General features: G+C 44.0%; 1 protein-coding gene across 1 annotated transcript in view; it reads right to left on the reverse strand.

Annotated features, from left to right (window-relative positions):
* LOC125746073 (multiple C2 and transmembrane domain-containing protein 1-like) overlaps positions 1-12,307 on the reverse strand; it is a 130,137-nt gene that overhangs the window by 63,536 nt on the left and 54,294 nt on the right. Inside the window, 4 exon segments of the mRNA XM_049019684.1 lie at positions 363-401; positions 3,204-3,315; positions 4,171-4,250; positions 12,123-12,265. Of these exon segments, the coding sequence (XP_048875641.1) occupies positions 363-401; positions 3,204-3,315; positions 4,171-4,250; positions 12,123-12,265 (374 nt within the window).

Genomic DNA, 12,307 nt, shown 5'->3' on the forward strand with positions numbered 1-12,307 from the left:
TAATATTCAGGGGAAGCTGGGCGGTGTGGTGATGCTGGGAGGCTGTCAGCCCCCCCGTGCACAGGCCCCCCCCCCCCCCCCCCCCCCATGCACAGCCACCGCCCCCGGCCCAGCTGCAGGCTTCATAGTGAGCTACCGCCCCACCTGGACTGTGCCGCTGGCTGCCTTTCCTCACACCGGAGCCAGACCGATAGGAGAATTTACACAGTGTACAGTTACCTCTATGTTATATTTAGGGTGTGAATAACTGCCATAAAATGCAGGGACAGCATGCAGGGGCATAAGGTCTAGGTTTGGCTCAGTATGTCATTTTAAACTCTGCTAAAGCTGATTTTTGGAGGGGGCGGGGGGAGGGAGATTACCTTGCTAGATCTTTTCCAGGTTCTTCTCAACTGCGTCAGCTGTAAAACAAAAAGACAGGGTAGCTGTCATTTTTCACTGAGAGGGAGCAGGCAGCCGGCAGCGCTAACCGCTGTCCGCTAACTGCTGTCCGATAACCGTTGTCCGCTAACCGCTGTCCCATAACCGCTGTCCCATAACCGCTGTCCCATAACCGCTGTCGCAGCCCCTCAGCAGCAGAAAGTAAGAAGCCATTGAACCAGTGCAGTATCAAGAAGGGATGCATTCTTAAAGTTTTATGTTACAATGTTTATAATAATTGATACTTTATTGATCCCCTGTAGGGAAATTATCTTTATGCCTCCCTCAACTTGCTCTTTGTGGAGTAAGTTGACCGCGAAGGGAACTGGGGATTAAGGGTCTTGCTCAAGGACCTGCAGACGTGCTGAGGCTGGGTTTGAACCTGCAACCTTCTGATTATAAGGTCACACGCTGCCCCCCATTATTTGTACTATGGTAAATGTTCATCGTTCAGAAAACCGTGACACTGTGCTGTATATCTTTGATGTGATCTCATTTTTGGCCACTGGGTGGCGATACAGGACAAATTATCATGAACATAATAAATAATTAACTACTTAACGGATATGAGTTTCAAATGATGCACGTCATATATTAAATTTTGTATAACTATTCATATTTAAACCTGGCAAATTTATATACAAACTCAACTATACATGTAGTTAGTTAAAGGTGCCACAGAATGCATTTTTCAGTATTTTGAATTGCTCTGAAGTGTCTGCACAGAAGGTATATAAACATGATTTGATCATAAAATGCCCAGAAGTGGTTTTACGTGCCCATTTACAATCGTAAGATTTGGTCCTAGAATGAAACAGGACACCTTTTGTAGGCTCTTTAATATGTTGATGAGCTCTACTCTGATTGGTTGGTTGACAGCGAGGCTTTACAGTGGCTCACACAGAACCAATATCCCTACATTCGCGCATCACATGACAGCATTTCGATCAACAACAGACCACGTTTACGTATAGATCAGTGGTCCTATAAGATTATAATGGACCTGAGAAACATGCCGTACACATGGCCATCGTACACATTACTCACGTGTTTATGGTCATGCTGGTCTAAACAACACTTTCACAAATTATAGCACATGCAATTACGTGTAGTATATAGTACTTGATGATAGTAAGTGATAATAAACAACTATGTTACTACTTTATGTATTCAGTAAACTGTACTTTTTATCGTTACTTTAAAGTGTACGCTTTCTACTTTGTACCTGTAATACTCCCACACTACGTCAGCATACTCATAACCTTATTTTTAGAATTGTAACAAGAATGTTGCAATTATTTTGCCAGTTTGTTCTTGCAGTGCCAGTTAACAAACAATTTTAGGTTACTAGCTTCATCATGCAATTTTTACGCAGAACTCCAAACAGGAAGCGGAGCAGCTCCGGAATGCTTTGTTTGCAATGAATTTGGACTCCTTAATTTTTTCAAATTAAATATCGATTACATTTATATTTAGCTAACCAAAAGGAGGCTACAGACAGTACAGACACCTCTTTTCGACAACAGTGCCTCCTCTCCTGCTAATCTGGGGAATGTTTCCCAAAAGAATAGTTGCTAACAAGATTAGCACCTTACATGCAGGGGTCGGACTATGAAACTGAAACACTGTTCAAAATAGCGTTTGAGGTTTCACGCCTACATATGCAGGGCTTGGTGGTCAGTCGTCACTGATCGCACATCCCATCAGTAAGACTGTGAAGGTTGAATTAGCAGAGCAGTAGCACAGCTGTACATAATACATTGTAAAATCCACACAACATAATGAGAGACACATCAGAGTTCAAAAGAGGAAAAAACGTTGATGCGCATTTTCATTGGTGCATCTGTGACCAGGACGGCGAGTCTATGACGTGTATAGAGACTCCTATCCAGGGTAATGTCGGCATACCACCGTGAAGGATGGACCACATGCAGCAGGAGTATCTGTGGACGCAAGAGGAAGGAAAGGGGAGTCCGGCCACTAACCCGGAATGTATCCAAAAAACGTAAAACCACAGCTGCCAAACTCACTGCAGAATTAAATGCACACCTCAACTCTAGGGTTTCCACCAAAACTGTTCACCGGGAGCTCCACAGGGTCAATATTCATGGTTGGACCACTATAGCCAAACTTTTGGTCAGTTTCAATGCTGGCAGCAGTGCAAGTCTTGGGCTGTAGATAATGTGAAACATGTATTGTTCTCTGATGAGTCCACCTTCACGGTCTTTCCCACATCTGGGAGAGTTATGGTGTGGAATAGCCCCAAAGAGACTTACCACCTGGACTGTTTGAAGACCCAGAGTTAGGCAGCAGCTCAGAGGACCAATCAGGTAAAGTACAGCGTGTTAGGCGGTAGCTCAGAGGACCAATCAGGTAAAGTACAGCATGTTAGGCGGTAGCTCAGAGGACCAATGAGGACCGATACCGTCACACTCCCTGTCATTATGGGAGTTCTCCAATAAAAGGGTTTCCTGATTTTCACTTGCATAGTTTAACAGCCACCAAAAGCAAGAGTAAGCTCACGATTTCGGGGCATCTGACTAAGTGCTGATAAGGAGTCACAAAGACAGTAGAATGAATCACACTCATTCATACTAGATTCTCTTTTAAAGGCCAATTTGTTCTTGCTGTGCCAGTGTCAGTATAAAGGGATGAAAATGTTCAGGGACATTTCATCAGTAACAAACAAGCTCCACAAGTTCTTGCACTTAGTCTGACAGCTTTTGACCTTTAGTGCTCTTTTCAAACCAGGGGTGGGGGGTGTGGGGGGGGAGTACACTTACAGCTTCTCGGAAGTCCCCCTCCTTGGGTGACAGGGTGACAGCCAGCTGAAGGCTCCCCAAATCGTGTTCAGGGTGCTGGGGGTCTTTCAGATCCAGGGTCACATCCAGTGACCTGCCGCAGCAACGGTGGAGCACAGTGACACCCCCATTTCCAAACCTTAGAGGCGTAATAGACTCACTAGTTCTTTATTAATACGTCATATATGTCACAATAATTCATAGACCTTTATGTCTGCCTTTCTCACTGGCATCCAGTGTTCATTCCGTTACATTACCCAGCATCAGACACTGCAGAACGTATAAGCATTTTCAAAAACGAACAAACTAGCTGAGTTGCAACAATTCAGTAAAATTATACTGAATACTAAAAAAGAACTAATTATAGGTAAACAAATATCCTGCAAGAATATTTGAAAATCACGCCTGGGGATATTCGGCGTTGATTAATAACGGGCATATTTTATAGCTGAGCTATGAGCTGTGTGATTTACAGTCAGGCTAAGGAAATGAGCAATTACATCCCTAAAACTTTGTACCAACCCTCAACCAGAAGAATAGAAGAGAAAAATGGAAACGTCAATATGGATGGAAAGATGGATTATCACTTGTATACATTACAGGGTTGGCATGCTTAATTTTAACCAATCAAATGCATACTGAAAAGCATGTTTGATAAAAAAAATGTTGACTGTGTGCTGTTGTTTTTCTTCCTTATTTCGCAAATAAAAGTAAATTTCCCGAATGGAAAAAACTGAAGTGTAATTGGATAATTCAGAAACAGTGAAGAAAACTAATGCTATTATGATATTATAGAACAGCCTGCATAGGCAGAATTGTGCCTGCAAGAAAAACATAAGAATAATGATGACTAGCTGAGTGGAAAAAAATGGAGAAAAATAAGACTGAAGTGGAAGAGGGTAGAAAACGCCGAGGGAAAGGGGGGAGTGAGTCATGACAGGAAGCCTACCTGCTGAGCTCCACAGATTCGAGATAGAGGAGGGCGGAGCCCATGAAGTCATCCTGAAGGCCGAAGTCATAGTCGAAGACCTGCAGAACATTAAGGAACTTCAGGCTTTTTATGCTACATTCGGGAAACAAGAGTTATTAGGGGTGGTGACTCTGCGTCTTACTGCTGCGTCTAATAAGAGGCTCACCCACTGAAATCCTGTGGCCCTTGAGCGATGCACCTCGGGGCCCTTGAGCGAGGCCCTTAACCCCCCATTGCCCCACGCATGCCAGAGACTGAACTGAGATCCCAAGACCGGCTCACAATTGTCTATGTGTCTCATGCAGAGCAAGATGGGACAGGCGAAAACACAATTCTCATGTAGGGATGGATCACTGTTATAATCCCGAACACTATTCCATAGATAAAATGCCAATTAATCAATGCTTTTTTGGTGCATTAATAAAACTGCGGTACTAGTAGTACTTTTGAAGTTAATTAACGCCTATTGGTTACAATAATAATACAAGTAGCAGCTATTTATTGACTGTTTGTTATGTTAGTAAAACACCAGTTTTTATGCCTGATTGTTACATAAGTGAAATGGCAGCTAATGTCTGTCTGTTAGAACAGTAAACTGGCAGATGATTCCCTGCCAGTTACATCCATGAACTGGGGCTTCTCTACTGCTCTTACTCTGAAAATGCCACAAACCGCCTGTGTGCTTCCTTTCTGCAAGATTATTCTACCTACTTAAACTTCTGTTTATCCTTGAATTGATTAATAACGTAATATGGAGACTGTGGGTCCTGGTCTTATGATGACAAATATCCCTCCAAGCTCAAACAGCAACAACAAAAAAAAAGACGAAACACAATAAGATCAAATCAATAAAGGAAACGGATAATAAAATCCCTATTAATAACTTTCAAAATGACAAAAAAAAACCTCATATGAACTGTAGGTGGCGCCATTAACCACAAAATTCTAAATAAATCGATTTATTTGTATTCTAACCTTTCGGCTTACCCATCTTATATAAATGATGTGATAACATGCAGCAGTGGGAATTCTATTCTTTTCATGTTATTAAGTTTCACTATAGTGTTTTCAGGGAGTCTGAATGGGGGGGGGGGGCTGTTATTGTCATGAACTTTTTGTTGACATACAAAGAGCGATGCATTTCACCCAGCGTGATAAAAGCATGACAAAATACTCAACCTGTGACCGTGCGCAAAGAACAGGAAACAGATGGCTTAGCAAAAGGCAGCTGCCTTCATAGCGGCTGGACATGTGACCGGATTTAACTGTTAAAAATGCTGTGAGGTACACAGCCGTAAATGTTTTGCAAGTATTTTGACAAATGGGGTGTATAAATTAAGAAGCAGGTGACTTGTTAAGACAAAATAGCAGCCATCTCCATGTGTGAATGAAAGCAAAGTTATGTAGTGTAGAGTTATAAAGAGTGGGTTAACTAGCTAGAGCCTGACATAGTTAGACAGGCTGAGAAATATAACCTAGAGAGACAGTGGCCCGAAGCAGCAGTTCACCCCGAGTTAGCATCATAGCACTGGGTGGCGATCAGAGCCGCTGATTTTGGGTGACCTGTTTTATTTCTGCAGCCCATACAGGCATGTGTTGCTGCAGTGCTGGCGGTAAGGGGTTCCCCATGCCCCTCTTCCCTTCTCCTATACTTAGTCCTCCGGGGGCATCCTCATGACATTGACCCTCCCGTCTGGCATTGCTTCTTTTCTGTTCTGCACTCGCTGATGCACTTTCCTTATCTCCTCCCTCCTTCTGGGGCTGAACCACTGAGGTCCAGATACAGGGGACCCCCCTGCCATCCCATCAGTCTGCCTGTGTTTCTGCCTGATGCTGCCTGCCTGCGCCCCCCTTCCAACTTGTTGTTGTCCTGAGCCACCTCATACCTGACCATCTCCCCGCCTACCTATCCGTGCCGTCCCGCCATATGCTTCAATTTACATTATGCTGAATTATGTAAACTTGTAGTGCCCAGTACTGACCAGGGGAGGGCGCGCTTTCGCCAGTGTCGTCAAATTTGGTCAGCTGGCTGGCGTGAGATGTTCAATTCAAGACAAAAATGCACACATAGGCACACGCTTTTACATATAATAGTTTTATTACCTTGTAAACAGTCTGTAGGGTTTGCAAACGACACCCACACTTTTGATGTGGCTTATTTTAGTTTTATAATAGAATAATATAGATTTGCTATGACCGTGAGAGTTTGAAAGTCTGTGTCACGTCAGATGCGTGAGAATTGGCAAACCTGGGTTCTCCTTTCTGTTTGCTTCCAAGGTTTCTGCCCAGGAGTGGATCTAGAAAATTTTGCAGGGGTTTGCAACAGGAACACATTCTTTCAGATGCGCAGGTATTTTTTCACATACGATCTATAAAATGTTTCTTATCATTTACACTGTACTTATATCGACTACTATAATAATTTATCCCGCATTTATTCCGTAACCGGGGATGAGTGTCGCGTGACTATTCCCCTCCCGTCCCAGTTGCGCAGCTCCAGTTAAGCCTTGCAGCTTCCGTTAAAAAGACACACACGGACTTTAACTTTATCTTTAACTCGTCTGGTATGCGAAGGGATCAGTGTATATGAGCGTCTGTTATAATGTTACTACCCAGCCAGGGCTTGCTGACCAAATGTTCCCCATAATGTAACAAAAACCTGGTATTTTGACGTTATGGGGACCATTTTCAGGTCCCCACAAAGATCTGTGAATGCAATCAAAAAACCAAAAATGTCTCCTATTTTGTTTGGTTCCTTATGGTTAAGGTTAGGGCTGAGTAGGGGTTAAGGTCGTCATGCTGGGATTAGAATTTTCCCCATAGAGGTGATTGGAGAGTCCCCACAAAGATATAATTACAAACCTGTGTGGGGGGGGGGGGGTCGAACCCAGTATTATTGACCATCCCAATTTAAAAAAATATAAATATCATATGTTATTTCTTAGATGCCGCCCTTCCCTACATAAAATGCAGACAGGACATAATTTACTTCCTAATACCTATTAGATAACTATTATAAGAAGCCCATGGGCCACGCCATGATGAAAGGAAAGGAAGGGGAGACAGGGCCAAAGTGGAACATACCATCATTTACTGGAGGGGTAGCCTACATAGTACTCTGAGCTCTGTAAATTGTATAGATTGATGTGCTTTCATTCCCGAGAACTCTTATGAAACTTAATTATTAATTACGTTGAGTTTGATTTATACAATAGTTATAACGCTGAGAATGGGGGCGGCAGTGCAAAGGAGGGGCTGTGGGCTGTCATGCCACAGATTCACCACCTGTTTTGGACCCTCGCTAAGGGAGTTTTTCATTGTCGCTGTCATCTCAGGGTTACTCTCTGGGGACATGCGAAGTGCTTCGTGAAAATACTCCTCATAATGTGAATTATTTAGTAACGTTGCTTAATTGAGTGCCGTTGGGGAGGTGGCATTATCGGCCCAGGAGACTGTGTGTCGCTCTCTTTATCCTCCTACTCTTTCTCCTTGCTCCATACACCTGCTTTACAGGGAGAATATGATAGGTGAGGATTTCAGCTGATGTTTTCGGCTTAGCTGTGTCTTTACATACATGCACACTAAGCACACAGCCGTTCATCCAACACCTTGCTGAGTTGAAAAACATGCTGAGGCTAATTGGAGTTGCTAAATTGCCCATAGGTGTGCATGTGTGAATGAATGGTGTGTGAGTGTGCCCTGCGATGGGCTGGCCCCCCATCCTGGGTTGTTCCCTGCCTCGTGCCCATTGCTTCCGGGATAGGCTCCGGACCCCCCGTGACCCAGCAGGATAAACGGTTTGGAAAATGGATGGATGGAATAAAGGCTGTTTTGTGATTACTTATTATGATGGTGCACCTTTTGTTATGGCCTTGAGCCAGGTCATGACACAGCAGTGAGGAAAACCTGGGGTCTGACAGCAGAGTCAGGCAGCGCCCAGCACTGCTGGAGTAGTCAGGGTTAGTGGCTGTGCTCCAGCGTCCCGTGGTGATGTGCTTACTCTGCTAGCCCAGAGATTCAAACCCATACCCCTACAGTAGGGCTAAAACATGCTGGAATAATTCACATTGGGATATTAGACATTTTTGCAATAAATACTGTGATAATTATAAAATAATAATTCAAGAGACACTGGGGTCTCTAGGCAAAAATCTGCATGGGGCCCCCCAACACCCCCCACCCAATGTGGTAAAATGCATGGCCACCATTTTAGCGTGAAATCTAAATTAATAACATCAACAAAGGTAATTTCATAAACACAATTCCTTTTTTTTACTTTACTGTGAAAAGGAGAATACACAAATAAAGCAGATTTATCTTTGCAATGTACAATGTAATCAGCTCAGCGTCAGATCACTTATTTTTGATAAATATCTCACAAACGTGCCACACTGTCTGACTGGGTGCAGCACCAAAGCAGCAGAATGGTTATGCCTGGCTCGGAGAGCTCTTGCAAAAGCAGTGGAGATAAACTTTAGACTGCTGAATTGTTTTTAAACATACACTGGAGAATCTTGGAAAAGCTCAGTCCCTAACACTGGAAAGCTTGCTAACTTCTGTTTCCAGCAACAGTTTTTCATAATGTTTTTGTGTAACTTATTAATGGTCTCAACCATGGGGACAATCCCATTGCATGCGATGTGCCGACTGCATTTACAGCCATGCGGTGTCGATATTAACATCACACATCATGCAGGCCTTCAGATCCTTACAGGTACAGATGCTTAACTTCCACACCCCCCCCCCCCCCCCCCACTAGAGAGCTGCGGCCCAATGTCTGTGTTCAAGGAAGCCCTTTTGCTGTCCACTGAGACTTTAGCACTGAACTCAGTGCAGAACTTTTTTTCTGAAACTTGTTTGACACCCATTTTATCTTCAAAAAATCATACAAATTTAAACCTGTGAATGTTCAGTTCAGCTCACGCTGCCAGCCTCATAACAGCATCCAAGACATTTATGTCTCTCCTTGAGACTCATTTGATTTGCTGCCATCATTTTTCTCAACAGTGTTTTTTTTTTTATAACCAGCGCGACTTACGTATTTCGTGGCTAGATACATTTCCTGTAGGTTTTCCAGCTACATTCACTGCATAACAGCATGACAGCAGGACACCTGCCCGTCACTGTGCCGCACAGAGTGGTTTAAATTGCCTTGGATCGCATCCACTGCCTCTCCTGTTTGTTACACTTTTCACCAGCTTTATGCCAGAACCTCCTTTGTCTCTTGTCACTGTCACAGATCAGCAGAGCAGACACACCTTCCCCGTCTCTGAGAGATAACGACTCCTGCCGTGGTTTAATCCATCCAGCCACACATCGCATTTTCACAGTTAGATAAAATGCATGCCTGGTACTGTTCTAAAAGACTGTGCTAAAAACTTTAAATCGATAATTTTTGCTTCGAGCTAATTAGAGTGCAGCGCCAAGGCGTAATGTTGGTTATTTAGTCAACCAGAACAACTGAAAGAAATTCTGGAAAAATGTCCCCACGAGTTATTGGTGCCATCAGTTTTAGTACTTGCTCCACATAAATGTACGGTAAATGTTTTATGCATATGATTAGCTGTTTAACCCAGTAATGATGTCCCAGATGTTGGGGGGGGGGGGTTGCTCTGAGAGATACCGTATATTGAGTTGGTTGTCTTTAAAAAGTTTTTCACACAAGGCTATTGTTGCTGTGATCACTGACAGGGAAAAACATTTGGGAAACGAATATGTGACACTTGGAAACCAGCAGCAGCTTGTATTAGCAAAAGTATCGTTAACTGCTATATGTTTTAACCCTAGATGTACTGAGAGGAGAGGGCCAGCTCTGTGTTTAATGAACACAGGTAGATGTACTGAGAGGAGACGGCCGGCTCTGTGTTTAATGAACACAGGTAGATGTACTGAGAGGAGACGGCCGGCTCTGTGTTTAATGAACACAGGTAGATGTACTGAGAGGAGAGGGCCAGCTCTGTGTTTAATGAACACAGGTAGATGTACTGAGTGGAGAGGGCCAGCTCTGTGTTTAATGAACACAGGTAGATGTACTGAGAGGAGACGGCCGGCTCTGTGTTTAATGAACACAGGTAGATGTACTGAGAGGAGAGGGCCAGCTCTGTGTTTAATGAACGCAGGTAGATGTACTGAGAGGAGACGGCCGGCTCTGTGTTTAATGAACACAGGTAGATGTACTGAGAGGAGAGGGCCAGCTCTGTGTTTAATGAACGCAGGTAGATGTACTGAGAGGAGAGGTCCAGTTTAGTGTTTAATGAACACAGGTAGATGTACTGAGAAGAGAGGGCCAGCTCTATGTTTAATGAACACAGGTAGATGTACTGAGAGGAGAGGGCCAGCTTAGTGTTTAATGAACACAGGTAGATGTACTGAGAGGAGAGGGCCAGCTTAGTGTTTAATGAACACAGGTAGATGTACTGAGAGGAGAGGGCCAGCTTAGTGTTTAATGAACACAGGTAGATGTACTGAGAGGAGACGGCCGGCTCTGTGTTTAATGAACACAGGTAGATGTACTGAGAGGAGAGGGCCAGCTCTGTGTTTAATGAACACAGGTAGATGTACTGAGAGGAGAGGGCCAGCTCTGTGTTTAATGAACGCAGGTAGATATACTAAGAGGAGAGGTCCAGTTTAGTGTTCAGTGGACAGCTACCTTAAACTAGTTCATCGCCTTTTTAAAGGTAACACTAACTTCGTCAAATTATCACATTATTATTTAAATGCTTACAGCATATGTTGTTTTGCGAAGCAGCTAGCACTCCTTACGCGCCTATTAAAGCCTTCTGTCCAGATCTTCAGTGTGACTTATTCCCGCACCTGGCTGTGGACGTTCACTTTACTTGTGTCAGTATTTCTGGCACATGACTCCCTTCCAGTCCAAAGAACATCAGACAACAGAAGTTCTACCAATGAACACAGGGGTCCAGAGCAAAAACAGAAGGCTTCAAGAAAAATCCAGTTAGAAACACTCTTTCATACAACCACTATGCAGGATGTCAGATGCCATGTGAATCTGCTGTGTAGGTATAACACAGGTATACGCAGAACACGTGAAGTCCATGTATAAAGTCATGGACAAAACCTACCAAAAATCAAGAACTTTATGAATCGTACATTAGTCCAATTTTGGTCTTCATGACTGATTCAGTGAAAAATCAAAGACCACCAAAGAGCAAACTTCCTCTCCCCATTTAAAATACCAGTAAGTTTTGCCTTTGCTCTGATTATGTTGACCTGTTTATTTCACCAGGATCCCATGCTAACCCAGGCTATTCTCTGCTAACCATGCTAACCCAGGCTATTCTCTGCTAAGCATGCTAACCCAGGCTATTCTCTGCTAACCATGCTAACCCAGGCTATTCTCTGCTAACCATGCTAACCCAGGCTATTCTCTGCTAACCATGCTAACCCAGGCTATTCTCTGCTAACCATGCTAACCCAGGCTATTCTCTGCTAACCATGCTAACCCAGGCTATTCTCTGCTAACCATGCTAACCCAGGCTATTCTCTGCTAACCATGCTAACCCAGGCTATTCTCTGCTAACCATGCTAACCCAGGCTATTCTCTACTAACCATGCTAACCCAGGCTATTCTCTGCTAACCATGCTAACCCAGGCTATTCTCTGCTAACCATGCTAACCCAGGCTATTCTCTGCTAACCATGCTAACCCAGGCTATTCTCTGCTAACCATGCTAACCCAGGCTATTCTCTGCTAACCATGCTAACCCAGGCTATTCTCTGCTAACCATGCTAACCCAGGCTATTCTCTACTAACCATGCTAACCCAGGCTATTCTCTGCTAACCAAAATAATTTCCTGTTCCACAGTCCACTCTCTAGAAATCAGACTCTTGTCCCTTGACTTCTGCCAACAGATGTGAGACACAGGAGCCCAGATTGCAGTTTCACGGCAGGCGAATCGCAGTCTGCCTACCTTGACGTAGAGGGGCTCGCAAAGGCTGTCCACCAGCAGGCTGACCTTCTCCTCCCACACCGGGTTCAGGCTTTTGTAGATGGTCCTGCTGCGGAAGACTTCCTTCCCTGCTATCTTGAATTTGACATACGGGTCGCTTGTACCTGGGGGACAGCGAGAGATTGTGAGGAGCTGATGGGGTATAT

The sequence above is a fragment of the Brienomyrus brachyistius genome, chromosome 7, assembly GCF_023856365.1.
Source record: "Brienomyrus brachyistius isolate T26 chromosome 7, BBRACH_0.4, whole genome shotgun sequence".
NCBI lineage: Eukaryota > Metazoa > Chordata > Actinopteri > Osteoglossiformes > Mormyridae > Brienomyrus > Brienomyrus brachyistius.